Raw genomic sequence first — 16,855 nt, 5'->3', positions numbered from 1 at the left:
TTTATTTTTAATATTAGGTTTATTTACAAAAAACATTTTTAGTCGCTTTCGAAAAGATTCTCGTTCAGCTGCATTTAACCTAATTTTAAATAATTGTGTTTCAAATAATAAAGTTTATATTTTATAGAACGTTTATGCCTACGCATAAAACCACAAAAACTAATTTTTATGCTCAAATAATGAAATTAGGATTTGTCCGAAAACTTCCGCATCACCCGTTATTATATTATACATTATATAAAAAAGACAAAGTTTGAGTTTCAGATTAACTTTTTTTTCTTTCAAAATTCGATTGTTCATCTTTTTTCATAACAGTCACTGATTTTTTTTTTGTAGTGCTTGAGATTATAATTAACAATATGGCAACCAAATTATTGACTCTATAATATAAGCTATTCTATACTACAATTTTTTGTTTTGTTGAAGCAGATTTAGTATTATAAATACAAATATAAATACTACATAATTATAACATAGTTATAATAGAATCAGTAAAAAAAAAGAACTTTTTCCATTTCGAAACAGATATCAGGCTGTCTTTAAAAGTGTTATGCAGGTCACAAATTAAGTAGCTCATTATTAACTAGAGTTTTTAATTTTTGCAAATAGTTAAGTTTTTTGTTACTCCCTAACTTTTGAAAAATAAAAAATTTGTTTTTACTTGCAAAGCTGCAATTAAAAATTTAAGAAATAATAGTTAAAAAAATTTTAATGTGTTTAAATTCATTTATACAAATGTCAAGAATAGAAAGAAATTAGTTAATATTAAACATTTAAAAAGAATTAATATTAAATTTAATAAATATTAAAAAAATTAAAAGTAAATAAACATTCCATAATAACTTTTCTAAATTTTTTTTTGTTGAATTTATTGTACTGCAATAGTTTTAAAAGAGTTAATGCTTTTAATAAATAAAAAATATAGAGATTTTTATGATGTCAAATTCACATTTGGCTAATGCATTAAGTATTTTTTTTTTTTTTTAAGTAGTAGACATAATCAAGTATTTAACATTTTCTGTCTTAACAGTTAGATAAGTTATAATGAAATAAAAAGTAACTTAATTTAAAAAGTTCTTGTTATTTGTAGGCCTTATAACTATGCTATGTGTCATCAAATGATCGAACTTGAATTCAAGTTCCATCGTTTGATGACATCAAGCAGCAATTGTTTGTCCTTCAACTTCAATTGAAGTTGAAGGACAAACTATTGCTGCTTGATGAGTTAACAATAAATGTGTTTCACAAAACTAGTTTCCAGTTACTGGTGAATTACTGAGGGTCTTGGAATGGCATACTATCTTTGTTTCTTGAGAGCTGTTTACTAATCTAGTAATTTCCTCACTTTTTTAAGAACAAAAACAATTGATGTCATTAACATTAATCTTTTCTCATTGCTGTTAAATTTTAGGCATAGTTTCTAATATTCTTGACAAGACTATGAGAAACTATGCCTAAAATTCAGGAGCAATAAGAAAAGATCAATTTTCTCACCATCAATTGTTTTCATGTTCTTGGAAAAGTGAGGAAATTACTAGATTAGTAAGCAGCTCTCAAGAAAGCAAAAACTCAAAAGTGTGGAATGTGGTGGAGCACCAGATGTCTTTTTCAGGTCAAGCTGAAAAAAATGTTTAATATCAAGGGTAAGTGAGTTACTTCACCTTTATATCAAACTTATTTCGCCTGCATTATACCTAGCAAACTACCACTATTACATTTAGCACATCATTTTATCACATTATTACCACAATTAATTTAAAAATTAATTTTTATATTAATTTTAATAAAGGCTTTTAGACCGCACTTTAAGCTTGTTCCATAAAAGCATTAAAAATTCAAAAAAATGTTCTGAGATTAGATTATTATTATTTTGATATCATCTTTGTTGCTTGGTGTCGCACTTGTTTAAAAGAAAAATATCTTTTTGCTGAAAAGTAAAATTTATAGGCATATAAAGAAGGAATCAGATTTGAAAGTTGTTAGTGTGGGTAGACAAATAAATAGTAATAATTTTAACAGTTCCCAGGTTTTTTACTTGAATGAGTGTCTTTTTTTAATCTTTTGTGCACAATTTTGACTTGCTACTCATTTATGATCAATCAGTAGAACTCTAGCATATAATTTAAATATTTTACTTTAGTTAAATTGAAAACACAGACTTGCAACTAGTTTGTTAGACAATTGATGTCTCTTTGTAGTAATGCTTTATCCGATTTGTTTTTTGTGTGTGCATCTTATTAGTGGCTGCATGTAGTTTATATGTTCTTCATAATGTGGTCCTAATTTTCTTAAATATCAGGGCCATTGAAAAATATAATTGTCCCATTATTACACTTTGTGTGTTTTCGAAAAAAAAATTAATCAAAGTGAGAGCTTTAATTTATATAGTTTAATTTACTTTTAATTGATACAGTAATTTGCATATTATTGATTTTTAATATTGTTGATAATATCTTGATATATAGAGTAAGTAAAGCAATATGAGAATATAATAATTTTAGTGTATTCTAATGATTGCATAAAAAATAAATTAGTCTCTTTTACATTATAAAATGATTTAGTGGGTTTTGCAAAATAGATTTCTCTTAAAAAATAGTAATCCCTTGATATCTGAATGTTGGTATGATTAACGGTTAGGTGCAAGAATATTTTGCTAACCATAAAAAATTAAAAAAAAAAAGTTGATATATTAAAAAATTCAAGTTATAAACTTTTTTTAACTTTTAAAGGTTTAAAAATTACTCAATGCTGTGTTGCTGCATGCAAAACATTGCAAGCTAATGCTGAATTGTTAAATGAGTTAGATCGTCATGGAGGAGATGGTGATACTGGTACAACTTTTGCACAAGGAGCAAGTGGTCAGTTTCTTTATGTTTAATTATTATGATTTGGTTTATTTCATGATTTCATGATTTTATTTTTGTTATATATTTATTCTATATATATATATATATATATATATATATATATATATATATATATATATATATATATATATATATATATATATATATATATATATATATATATAAATTAGTAAAAACAAAAAGAACCTTCCTGATGAACCTACTGATGGTGAAACACAGTGTTGAAGTAATCAAAAATTAGATAAATGCTTTTACTAATTTATTATTGCTCTGTTCTTTTAGAACATTGAGCACTCTATTTGTAGAATACACTAACATAATTTATAATTTATATATATATATATATATATATATATATATATATATATATATATATATATATATATATATATATGTATATATATATATATATATATATATATATATATATATATATATATATATATATATGTATATATATATATATGTATATATATATATATATGTATATATATATATATATATATATATATATATATATATATATATATATATATATATATAGTAGCGGATTATCATTGAGGCAAATGAGGCCATGGCCTCACAATTTAGGGAGCCCCAAAATTTAATTTTTTAGAAGAAAAAATTTCTGAACACATCATTTTCTTTAAAAACAAAAGCCATATTGTCTAATTTTGTGAATTTATTACCTTACAAGGTTATCACTTCTCAAGGAAGCTATGCAAAAGAAAAAATAATTTTTAACTTAACTCAAAAATAATCTGGCGTTAGCATTTTCTTTTGTGATTTAATTCATTTAAAGGAAGTGTGTAAGTATTTTATTTAGGTAATTACTAAAGTTTTTTGAAGTAAAACATTACTATCATACAATGAGTTTTGTTTTACATGAAAAATTTGTATGAAACATTGTTTGTATGTCGTTTGATGTACGTTTGTGTAACGTAGATAAAATTAGGTTTGACGATATTTGGTTTGGTTTCAGTTAGTATTTCCTTTTATTGCATGTTTTAAGTGGCTAAATAACGTCTGGTTTTAGTCAGACTTATAAAAGCAGTGCTGCAAAGCAAAAAAAAGCTTCAGTAAAAAGTGAAAGAGAAGAAAATATATTTAAGAAGACCACCAAACTTGATACTTTTTTCACTACGTCAAGAATAATGGATAATGCAATTCCATTAGTAGAATTGCAGTCTCATTTAGAAGCAAACAAAAACATAGATACTTTGTTACATACTAATACTATGGTTGCTGTCAAACAAATTAATAATCAAACCGACGAAGAACATCAGGACACATATCGAACCGATATAGGATTGCGGAAAAGTGTTTCTAAAGATGTGCAAGAGTACTTCATCAGGAAAAAATGTGCTGAAAGTCAAAACATAACCGATAATTTTGAAAAGTCAAAAAGGGTATATGATAATCCGAATCGGATTCATTATTGTTCATCTGCATTATTCATACAGGTGCATCCTCTAACTAACAAAAAATCCAATCGTACCTGGCTTTGTTATTCCCCAACAAATGAAAAGATATACTGGTTTATTTGTAAGCTTCTCTCGTTTACTCAAACAGATTTATGTAATGCGTTCAATGTTTGGAAGAATGCCAAACGTGCTATTGAAATGCATGAGAAGAGTCCATGCCACTTAGCAGCAACTCTGACTTACATAGAGCGATCACGATTGGCTGGAAGGGTTGATATCATTCTTGAAGAAGGAGTTAAGAGCCAAACAAATCTTCGGAGATCAGTTTTGGAGCAATATTACAGTGTTTCAATTGACTCAACACCTGGTATATCACACATTGACCAATCGTCTGTTACAGATTGGTATGTAAATAAAACTGTGCCTATAGAAAGGTTCCTAACATTTGTTAATTTACAAACCCATACTGGTCAAGAATTAGTAAGAGTACTGCTGTCTTATTTAGATAATAATGGTATAGATATCGATAACGTTTGTGGTCAGACCTATGACAATGTCTTAAATATGTCTGGTCGATATAATAGAGCTCGAGTAAATATTCAATTGGTGAATCCACTCGCTGCGTTTGTACTGCGTTTTGCACATTCATTAAATTTAGTAGGAAGCACTGCTGTTGGTTGTTGTCCAGCTGCTGTGTAATATTTTGATTTTGTTCAAAATGTATACATATTTTTCTGTGCATCAACACATCACTGGCATATTCTTCTCATCAATTTGAGTAAACACGTACCGATACCAAAACGACTTTCTGATACACATTGGTCCATTCATGCTAATGCAATATGAGCACTTTCAAAGGGCTACAAGGACTTTTGCTCAGCTCTTAGTGCAATTTCAAAAGGTAGTGAAAAGAAAGCTGTTACTAGGCAGGAAGCCTAAATTACTGCAAAAAAACAAGTTTAATTGACTTTTTTTTAAATACAGAATGTACATACATCGACTGAAATAGGTAGAACAAGTGAGAAGTACATACATTGACTGATATATTGGCAATATATATATATATATATATATATATATATATATATATATATATATATATATATATATATATATATATATATATATATATATATATATATATATATATATATATATATTGAAATAAAAAAGGTATTTAAAGTTTTTAAATCATCACTGCATTTGATCTTCTTAATTAAACCAAATTGTTTTTAAAATGCGTATAGAGTATGTTTTTCATAACATAACGAATTAAAAATTTAAATTTATGAGAAGCAACAATGCAAATGGACTTTAGATAATCTTAAAGCTATATAAAATATGACAAAATTCTACAAATTAAATTGCCGCTGAAAAGCAAGATCATCTTAAGTCCGTTTTCGCTGCTCTGAGGCATATAAAGTTAGGTTTAATCACTGCATTTGATTTTTTTAATTAAATTTACTTGTTTTCAGTTATTCATTATATGTATTTAATATTTTAAACCAAAAAAGTTTTTTTTGCAAAAAAATGGACTTGGATAGCTTTGTTTTGCAGCGACAATGTCTATTTATTATATTTTAGGGCATAAAATATTTGAATTTTACTCATAGTTGCAAAAGTTGAATTTTTAAAAATGGTTGTGTAATAATAATTTTTTTATAAATGATTATTATTTTGAAAGAAATGTTTACAGCATAAACCTGAACAGTGCTGTTACAGCGTGATGCTGTTTGGTACATTTTAGGTTGTTCACTATATTTTAGTTGTTTAATTTTCTTACATGAATTATTACATAAAATACCCAAAGAATGTTTAAGAAAAGGATTATAGATTTTTTTTTTTTTTCCAGCTATTCTTAGAAAGATTTCATCAGAAAAAATAATATTAATACCTGTTAATTCACCCAAGGATTTTTTTGCTGCTATTGCAATAGAACTTGATAATCATATGGGAGGTTCTTCTGGTGCAGTAAGTTGTTTAGTGTTTTTTCTGCTGGTACAGTATGTTATTTAATAATTTTTCTACTGTTGTAGCACGTTGTTTAGTATTTTTTTCTTCTGGTGCAGTACTTTGTTTAGCTTTTTTTCTTTTTGCTTGTTTAGCTTTTTTTCTTTTTGCATTCTTTGGATATTGATTAATTAGGAATTGAAGTTTTTTAACTAAAATAAAATTTACTGGATTTTAGTGTTTAGTTTTTTAGTATAAAATTATTTTATAAATTTGTTTGAAAATTGTAGGAGCCAAATCAATAAAAAAATAAATGAAAACAAGTTTCTATTTTTATCTTGCAAATAAAAAATTAAACAAAACACGAAATTTCTAAATTTCTCTTACTTTTATGTTTAAATAATTTTATTTTATTTTGTATTCATTTACTTAATTTGAATTAAATTGTTTCATTATATTTTTTAGTTACTAAGTCTTTTAATGACTGGAATATCATGTGGTTTGAAAGAGACTTATCAATTGGTTGATTTTATTTCTGCTTTTAAAAATGGAATAGAACTTATGAAAAAGTAATTTTGCTAATACTTATAAATACTTTTTTTACTCTACATAGCTTTTAAATGTTTAAAAAATGTCAAAAATCATCTTACTATTGAATATTAATGTTAAATTTGTTTTTTGTTTTTTTTTGTCAGAGAACTGAAATTGATAAAATATATGCATTGCACATAGTGATGGAACCATTTTCCTTACTAACAAAACTTACTTTTATTAGCTTATTTGATTAATAAAAATAAAAAATATTAATTTTTATTTGTATGAGCAGGACCTCCTAAAGTAAAAAAATAACTAAAGACAAGTTTGTGACAATAGCACATGAAAATCGCAAATTGAATGCAAAAAATCTAAAAAATTAGGTGTTTATAAAATATATTCATTAGAGCAATTTAAAAAATTTTGAAATTAAGTTTGCCTGTGTTTCGAATCATTGTCTTTTAGTAAAAAAAATATGTTTTTTTTCCCCTTCAATAATGAGTTCTTGAGGTTCTTTTCTAAAGTTTTTTTCCTTAACCAACCTGGTACTCAGAAGAAGCAGGAAATGCTAGTTATGAAAATACTAATTTTATTATATGATTGTTTGTTAAAAACATAGTTGCAAAAATGTAACTAAAACTTTTTGCTTTTTTGCATATTATATAGAAAACAGATTTTTAATGAAAAAAAAGTTCTGTTTTATATAGTTTTAATTTTGAATGAAAATAAATAATACTTTATGCATCTTTTGAGTACCCGGTTGTCATAGTTCTGAAAATAAAATTTTCACTAATATTAGGAATAAAAACATATTTTTTGTGTCCAAGGAGGAACCTCAAGAATCCATCTAAATCCAGATAAATTTTTTGCTTTCCTGTTATAACTAATAAAATACCACTCGAGTCTCGGGAATGTTTATTTTTGCTGTGAAAATTGCTCCACCCTAATATCTATTTGTCATTGATTGTTCTTTAATGAGTAAAATGGGTCTGGGTTAACATTATAAAGACCAATATTTTGATGCATTGCGACATTGGTTGTCACAAATAAGAGATTGATTCAATAGGAGAACATTTTATTTATGCGATGTCGCTTGTTTCATCCTTGCTTCTTCAAATTAATTTTTAAAATATATAGTTATATACCCTATCCCCTGAAATTAAGATAAGTTAACAAAAATTTCTAAATCAGACTTTTTCACCAAGGCACATTGTTATTCATTTGAGCTGTAGTGCAGAACAATGAGCTGTAGCGCAGAGCTACGTTTATAATAAAATTTTCTTTTCTTTTGTTTTTAAAACAAATTTGTTTTTAAACATTGTATTTTTTTTTTAAATCTTTCTTTATTTTTTATTTAATATATAAAACATAAAATACAGCTAAGTACTAATTTTTAATTTATTTATGTAATATTTCAGTCTGAAATTAGCTCAGACAGTTGTTAGGCGTAAAATAAAATACAATTGTATTTTATTTTACGTCTGACAGTTTGAGCTAATCTGACTGAAATATTAAGTAAATAAATTAAAAATTAGTACTTGGCTGTATTTTATGTTTTATATATTAAATAAATTATTGAGTACTACAAGAAATGTCATTAAAAAAATTCTTTAGTTATTGAAATTATTTATAGATATGGTGGTGCTGAAGAGGGGGATCGCACAATGGTAAGTTTTTATATGTGTATGTGTGTGTGTTTTTATATGTGCATGTGTGTGTCTGTTTGTGTATTTGAATGTACTAAGTTATCACAACTATAGAATTATCAATAGATCATAATAGGTTTTTAAAAAGTGTATAGTTTTTTTTTAAAAGATGATTTTGATGAATTCTCAAAATATTTACAAGTATTTAGTTTCCTAACCATACATGTTCATTGGCTTATGCCGTTTTTAAAAAGAACTGAGTTGTGGAACTTTTTTTTTTCATTATGCCTAACTTGTGGAGAACCGTGCAGCAAATTTGTCAAGGTTATGTTGAAAGTGAGAGATCGTAACGAGATTAAAAAAATAAATCAAGAGTAATTTCCTTAAAGCATTTGTCAAATTTTAATTTTATTTATTAGTAATTTTAAGTAATTTCCCTGACGAAAAATTTTTAATTTGTCATTTTATATATATATATATATATATATATATATATATATATATATATATATATATATATATATATATATATATAATGATAAATTAAAGATTTTTAAGATATATAATAAAAAAAAAAATTTTAAGATATAACAAAATATATATATATTTAAATTATATATATACACACACACATTAAAAATTACATACAGGCTTGTAACTTGGGGGGCGGGGGAGGGGGTGAGTAGGGTGGCTCTTATCCTTCTTTTGAAAAATGGGTTGATTTTAAAACTTTATTAAACTTATGGTTTTGCTTTTATTTTCATTAAAAGTAGTAAGCAGTATTGCCTCAAGTTTTTTTAAATTTCTTTTTTCTGTTTTACTTTTGTAAGCAAAGGTTTAAAATGAGATTATGTCGGTTTTAAAAAAAGGTATGGTACAAGCTTCTATAATGAAAGAAATAAAAGAAACCAAATATTTTTCTGTCCTTGCAGATGCAATTAATTCTCACCACACAGCAGCTATCCCTTGTACTAAGATTTGTTGATAAGAAACATGAGATACACGAGGAGTTTGTGGCATTTGTGAAGTTAGAGCATGTGAAAGCCAAAGATGTTTTTACTAAATTAAAGTAAACTATTAAAATAAAAACTTTACATGACTTTAATTTGAATATTAAAAGTATGTGAGGCCAATGATACAATCGTGCAGCATCAATGGTAGGTTCGTTATCAGGTGTACAAAACCAATTTCTGAGCATTCAACCAAAAGCAATATACACCCACTGTGCATGTCATGGAATGAATTTGGTTATTGGTCATTCTTGCAAAATACTTGACAAAATGGTTTACAAAATGGATGAAAAATAGCGCAAAGCAGACAGAACTTCTTAACTTGGTGTACAAAAAACGAAAACTAATTTCACACATTGAATAGACCAAGTATTCTTACTGGTATTTGTTTTACAAGATGATTTGAAAATTTAGATGGTTGGGGTAAATTTCGTTTAGCTCATCCGTTTCTAATAATATTTTGCAAAGTCATTTCTAAGGATTGATTTGGCAATAATAATATGTCAAGTGGCTGCATGAGTGGACTGCTGAAGACTAACTTCAAGCACTGTCTTTTCAGAAAGCATTTGGAAGTTTTGATTTTATTTTATCACTAGTTACACTACAGTAAGTTATATTGATTCTTCGTGAGCCTATAGTTAAGTTGCAGGAAAAATCAAATATAAGCATGCATTAATTCTTGCTGAAAAATCAAGTGTAAAGCTACAATTGGAAAAGGAAGGATTCAATAATCTTAAAGATGTTACTTGATACACCGTAAGAAGAAAGCTTATGGAGAAGACCAGCATGCCAAACTTTATCAAAAGCTTTAGAAATATCAAGAGTGATAGCCTTAACCTCTCCACCTATATCTAATGCACGATAAAACTTATCAGTAATCACCATTAACGAATCATTTGAACAAGAAGATCGAAATCCATATTGATGATCAGAAAGTAAGTTATTAGATTCAAGATGAGAGATTAAGTGTTTGTTAATTAAAGATTCAAAAACCTTGCTTATGATAGGAAGAAGACTAATGGCACAGTAGTTAGACGAGTCAGATCGCTCTCCAGAATTTTTGAAAAAAGGGATAAGATATGCCATCTATTATCTATAACAGGTATGTTGTCCAGACTACAAGCTGTAGAAGTCCAAGCAGGAAATCACTTTAGGTACAGAAGCTGGAGTAATATGAATGTCAAGCAATGGATTAACCTGTTTGTCAGCAATATCAGGTAGAACGCAACTAGTTGAATCACGAGATGATATTGATGAAATGTTTCTAGCAAACAATTCAGCTTTGTCTTTAGGAGAGGTTTCAAAATCTGAACCATACAAGAGAGGTGGAATAACAGATTTTCTCTTACTATTGATATTGTTAAAGATTCTCCAGAAATCGCAAGAGCCTAATTTTTGAGATGAAATACAAAAATAGTGGGCTTTGGCGTTAGACAACCCTTTTTGCAATGGTTTCTAGTAATAATAAACAGACATCTGTTTTCTGGAGAATTGTTTTGCTGATAGATATGGAAGTAATGGTTTCATTTGGAAAAGTGTGCAGCAGCACAATGTGAGGTAAACCAAGAAGAAGAGTGAAGCTTGACTTGGAATCGTCAAGAACGAATAAAAGGTTCCATGCCAGTCTGAATCCTGAAATTTAAATCATCAGATACAATTGAGTTATTAAGTTTTGTGCCTTCTAATATCTACGTGAAAACTTCTGTGGAGCTATTCAAAATGATTCCAAAAGCTAAGCTACATTATGAAAGTGATCTACTAAACTTTAATTTCTTTGATGAAGAAATAATTATGTTTTTTTTTTTTTTAAACGTCTTCGCTTCCAACAAGGCTGCAAGCAACCACTAATTAAAGTTGGAAGTTACTGGAAAAGAAAAGATGAAGATTGTAGAGCAAGATAACGGTTGACAGACGACTTAAAAGATTGCAAATTATATGAATCAGGAAAGCAAGATGAAGGAAGAGAATTCCAAAGAACTGATGTTCGAAGAAAAAAACTAGAGGAATAAGAGTTTTTGGAGCACTTAGGAACAGTCACAGAAAAAGGATGAGACTTAATTGAATGACGAGTAACACGAGAATGAACTTTAGTAGATGGCACAAGAGACGCTAGCTCTTTAGAGCAGTGCCCATTATAGTATTTGTAGAAAAGAGAAAGAGAAGCAACATTACGACGATGTGATAATGGTTGGAGGTTGGCTGCAAGAGCAGGTCCAACTATGTTTACAATGCGTTTTTGCACCTTGTTTAAAAGAGAAAGGGCATCATTAGAAGATCTGCCCCAGACATGGCAACAGTATTCCATACAAGGCCAGATTTGATATTTATAGAGGTAGAGAATAGAATCTGAAGTAAGAAAGTGTTGAGCTTGATAAAGAGATGCAACCTTAGCAGATGCTAATTTTGCAACTGATTTGATATATTGTTTCTAAGAAAGATTGGAAGTAAGAGTTAATCCTAGAAGATGAAGAGTAGATGTCTCATCGAGTACATCACCGTTCATAAATATAGGAAGATCTAAATTATTGCGATAACGATTGGTTGAAAAAAATTGAGTTTTCTCTGTATTGAAGTTTACCAGCCACTGTGATCCCCATGCTGTAGCAGAAGTGAGATCCTTTTCAAGCTCAAATGCCTCCTCCAAGCAATCAGAGAGTGAGGGTTTCTTATCTCGACAAGAGTAAATGGTAGTATCATCAGCAAACAATGCCACCTTAGATGTGAGAATATCTGGAAGATCGTTAACGTAAATTAAAAAGAGTATAGGGCCAAGGATAGAATCTTGAGGAACCCCTGAAGTTACAGAATAAGAAGAAGAGTGCTGTCCGTCAAGGGCAACTTTTATACTACGATAGGAAAGGAAGGATTCAATAATCTTAAAGGTGTTGCCAGATACACCATAAGGAGAAAGCTTATGGAGAATGCCAAACTTTATCAAAAGCTTTTGAAATGTCAAGAGCGATGGCCTTAACCTCTCCACCTTTATCTAATGCATGATAAAACCTATCAGTTATTACTGTCAGCTGTAGAATGAGAAGATCGAAATCCATATTGATGGTCAGAAAGTTATTAGATTCAAGATGAGAAATTAAGTGTTTGTTAATTAAAGATTCAAAAACCTTGCTTATGTTTGGAAGAAGACTAATGGGACAGTAGTTAGACGAATCAGATCGCTCTCCAGAATTTTTGAAGATAGGGATAACAGATGCTGTTTTCCAGCAGGCTGAAAAATAAGACCCTGATAAGCACTTGTTGAACGGTTTTGAGAGTATAGATGATAGCTTCGGAGAACACTTCTGCAAGACAATAACAGGTATGTTGTCCGGGCCACAAGCTGTAGAAGAGTCTTGGCAGGAAATCACTTTAGATACAGAAGCTGGAGTGATACGAATGTCAAGCAATGGATCAACCTGTTTGTTGGCAATATCAGGTAGAACGTAACTAGTGGAATCAAGAGAAGATATTGATGAAGTTTTTAGCAAACAATTCAGCTTTGTCTTTAGGTGAGGTGACAAAGTCTGAACCATACAAGAAAGGTGGAATTAAAGGTTTGCCCTTATTATTAATGCTATTAAAGATTCTCCAGAAGTCACGAGAGCCTAAATTTTGGGATGAGATACGAGATTTCATGACCTGAGAATAGCGGGCTTTGGCATTAGACAAAACCTTTTTAAAATTGTTTCTACCAGTAATAAACAGACGTCTGTTTTTTGGAGAATTGTTTTTGCTGATAAATATGGAAGTAATGGTTTTGATTGGCAATCGCAGCAGCACAGTGTGAGGAAAAATATGGAGGAGAGTTAGGCTTGACCTGGAATCGTCGAGAGGGAACAAAAGATTCCATGCCAGCTTGAATCCACGAAGTTATATAAGATGCGCATTTGTCGAGAGGAAGATAAAAGATTTCTACCCAAAGGCCATCACAGAGAAAATCATGGAAAGAATCCCAGTCAGCTTTACTGTAGTTGTAAGAGGTATGATAATAGGGGGATTCAGGTGATAAAGAAGAATGCGATATTAGTTTTAGACAGATCAAACTGTGATCAGAAGCACCTAAGGGTGAGTGTGGAGAAACTGAGCACTGACTAGGATCAGAAATAAGACATAAGTTGAGTAGAGAAAGTAAATGATTCGGGTTGTCTGGAAAGCGAGTTGGAAAGTTGACTATTTGAGTTAGGCATTGAGAAAGGGAAAAGTTGTGGGCTTTAATGCCTGCAGAGTCACTGACACTAGAGCCAAGCCATTCAGAGTGGTGAGCATTAAAGTCACGGACAACAACTATATTAGCTGATGGATAAAGAGAGAGGACTTGGTCAATATGATCAGAAATAACATCAAAAAGAGTGCAGTCTTGAGATGAAGGAGAGCGATATAGAACAAAGAGAAAGGCAATAGAGTGAACAAGTGCTAATCGAAAGCACATAAAAGAATAGTCTGTGGGTTCAAACCTAGTTTCACGACAAATGGGTGAATTCTTATGAATGTAAATGCCCAGGCCAAGCATGTGACTATTGGAGTCTTTACAAATTAAAGGAAGATAACCATCAACACTAAGATCGCAAGATGAAACAGCCGAACTCAAATTGGTCTCACAAAGAGCAGGTAGGTCTGGTGAACTTTGCAAGAGATAAGACTCAACAGAAGAAAAGTTACTTCGAAGACCACGAATATTAGTGAACGATAGGTTCAGAGAACTTGGTGATGATGATGGTTTTTTGTGTTTTATAGTTTTTGGTACTTTATTCATTTTTAAGTTTGATTGAAGAACTTGACTCAAAACATAGATAGTACTCAGAACACTGCTTAATAGCCCAAGTAAATGCCTCATTACTACTAATAAACCCTAAGCCGCAACCAAGGGCTCTAAATGTGGCCTCCGCTATTCACATCAAAAGTACAAACAGGTACACCATCCATGCGCAACATGGCACTGTTAATACTTTGATATTTTTCAGCTGTTTATGGAATCAGCCTTTCTGAGAGCTACCACAGAGTTCGGGAAACCTGACTACCAGCCGGCCTCAGAACCATAAAACTGAGTTTAAGAGCTGTACCCTCATTAGGAGATAATAGAATGAGTTGCCTAGTCATAAAAACAGAGACTCAAGCAAAACCCATACATTGAGTCAAGAAGATCCAGCATTCAACATCCTAAACTCGAAACAATATATTAAAAATACATCTGCGCCAGCCTAATAGATGTGGCTTCGTTGTCAACCTGATGATCGAGCCTCAAGTGCTGCTAGTGCTCTTAAAGAATGTAAGCCAGATAAGTTTCCAAATATTTACATTCTTCCTTGCCTTGGATGTGTTCTTCTAGTCACTAACTCAGATTGTAAAAGAACGGTAAGCCTAATTCGACGCCTTCATATTTACACAAGAGCAACACAAAGACAGGAACGATTTTCTGAGTTGGCTTTAATACACATCCGCTATGATTATAACTGATTTAGATGTGGCCGTTAAAATATTTGCAAAATTTCATACGAGAAAATTTGAACTTGTTTCATTTCTTTTAAACGATTAACATTAGTTGTAATTAATTGAATACTTATCATGGAGACCAAATTATTTTTGTTTATTTATTTTTCATCACTTACATTGTATCAAAAATTGCGGCAATTATATTTTTAAAAAGTGATCTTTAAATTTTGTTTTCTAAAGCGAAAATTAAAGGGGGCTGAGGCAGCTAGAATCAGAATTTAAATGGAAAAACTGAATTTTTCGGTAAGTTGAGGGCCATCGCCCCCTCCGTTTCGCCCCTTCCCTTCCTCTTCCCCTCTCCTGTCTGTTCCTACGCCAGTGATTATAGTTATTATTTTTAAAAAATTTGTGCAAAACCAAATTGACTTGTAAATTGACTTAACTATAAAATCAAAATTTACTAAAGCTTACATTATATACAACATTGCTTACATTATATACAACATTGCTTACATTATATACAACATTTCACAAAATTTTTCAAATAGTTATAAAAATTGGTTTATTAAATGTATATAATATTTTTGTTTAAAAACCATTTTTAATAATGATGCGATATTTTTTAAGTTGGATGCACTCTGCCCTGCATGGCACGCCTTGAATATATTGGCTTTATCAGACATAACAGTAAAAGCTGCAATGAAGCAGGCTGCTGAAGTAAGTTGGTTTTTATTTTTTCGTTTTATGGTCAAGTTAAACTTAGTTAAGCATAGTGTTTTTTATTTTTGTAAGGCTTCTAGAACGGGATCAAACAATACAATAGAAATGAATGCGAAATCTGGGAGAGCGAGTTACGTTGCAAAGACAAGACTAGCACATCCAGACCCCGGTGCAGTTGCTGTCGCGTTAGTTTTTGAGGCCATTGAGAAATCCTTATAAATATTCAACATTTTTAATTTATGGTTTAAACAAATGCATGGAACATTGTTTGAGGACTATAAACGAATGAGAATTTTTTATTTATTTATTTTTGCTATTTGTTTATTTATTATTTATTTATTTATTGTAATGAAATATCGAGATTTTTGAGAAAAAAAGAATTTAATTTTCTTAAAAATGGCTTGCGTATGAAATGCTTATTAAAACAAGTAAAATATTTACACAGCTTTTCCTTATTAACTTCACAAAATTAAATCGCTATGATTTGCATCGCTTTGATTTCAAAGTGAACAGTGTCATTTAGCTCAATTCGGAGAATTCAATCAAAGCGATGCAAATCATAGCGACTTAATTTAGTGAAGTTAATATAGAAAAGCTGCCTTAAAGTTTATTAAAAGAAAGATAACATGCGCCATATAATATGGCGCATATAGTTTACGCACCTTCAATGAAACATTATTTCAAGATGCTTTGATAATTTTTCCACTCCAGAGTAAAGCTCGGTCAAACCGATCACCGAACAAAAAAAATTAAATACTTTTATTAATTTTTTCTAATATGATAGAAATTACCAAAACACATTATTGCATTCAAATTACATTTAAAAATGTAAAAACTAAAAGAAAAAAAAGCTATTGGCAGAAATTCTGTAAAAACCGATCAATGTAAAATAAATTTAAAATTTTATATATCTCAAAGTATTTTTTACATAGCATATAAAAATAATAAAAGTTTTTAGTTTAGATTTTTTAAAACAAAAATATTTCTCCAACCAAAATCGGATATTTGGTGTATGTTGGAACACCTAAAACTCACTCAATTCTAAATGATATACAAAGTATCGACATACTACAGTTGCTTTGCTTTGCTTTTCACTACAGCAACCCGTTTTATCGCAAATCCAAATATCACAGAAGTTATTTTTTACGATTAATATTGTTTCGCGAAAGAAAAGTAATTATTAGCAACGAAACTATGACAAGTGAAAAAATTATGTCAAGAATTTAACAAATATTTTGTTAATGTAGGCGCCTCTCTTGCATCTAACATAGTTCAGTCAG

The 16,855-nt window shown here is 29.6% G+C and overlaps 1 protein-coding gene across 1 annotated transcript in view; it reads left to right on the top strand.

The window, feature by feature from the left end:
* Positions 1-15,972, top strand: part of LOC101240707 (triokinase/FMN cyclase) — a 70,931-nt gene extending 54,959 nt beyond the window's left edge. Inside the window, exons 11-16 of the mRNA XM_065804817.1 lie at positions 2,730-2,858; positions 6,144-6,262; positions 6,707-6,810; positions 8,409-8,442; positions 15,483-15,572; positions 15,648-15,972. Of these exons, the coding sequence (XP_065660889.1) occupies positions 2,730-2,858; positions 6,144-6,262; positions 6,707-6,810; positions 8,409-8,442; positions 15,483-15,572; positions 15,648-15,794 (623 nt within the window). The 3' untranslated portion in view covers positions 15,795-15,972. The remainder of the gene's footprint in view (positions 1-2,729; positions 2,859-6,143; positions 6,263-6,706; positions 6,811-8,408; positions 8,443-15,482; positions 15,573-15,647) is intronic.
* Positions 15,973-16,855: the final 883 nt, after the last annotated feature.

This window comes from Hydra vulgaris, chromosome 09 (assembly GCF_038396675.1).
Source record: "Hydra vulgaris chromosome 09, alternate assembly HydraT2T_AEP".
NCBI classification, from domain to species: Eukaryota; Metazoa; Cnidaria; class Hydrozoa; order Anthoathecata; family Hydridae; genus Hydra; species Hydra vulgaris.
The sequence above is the reverse complement of the archived record's forward strand: the minus strand, read 5'-3'. Positions and strand labels throughout refer to the sequence as shown.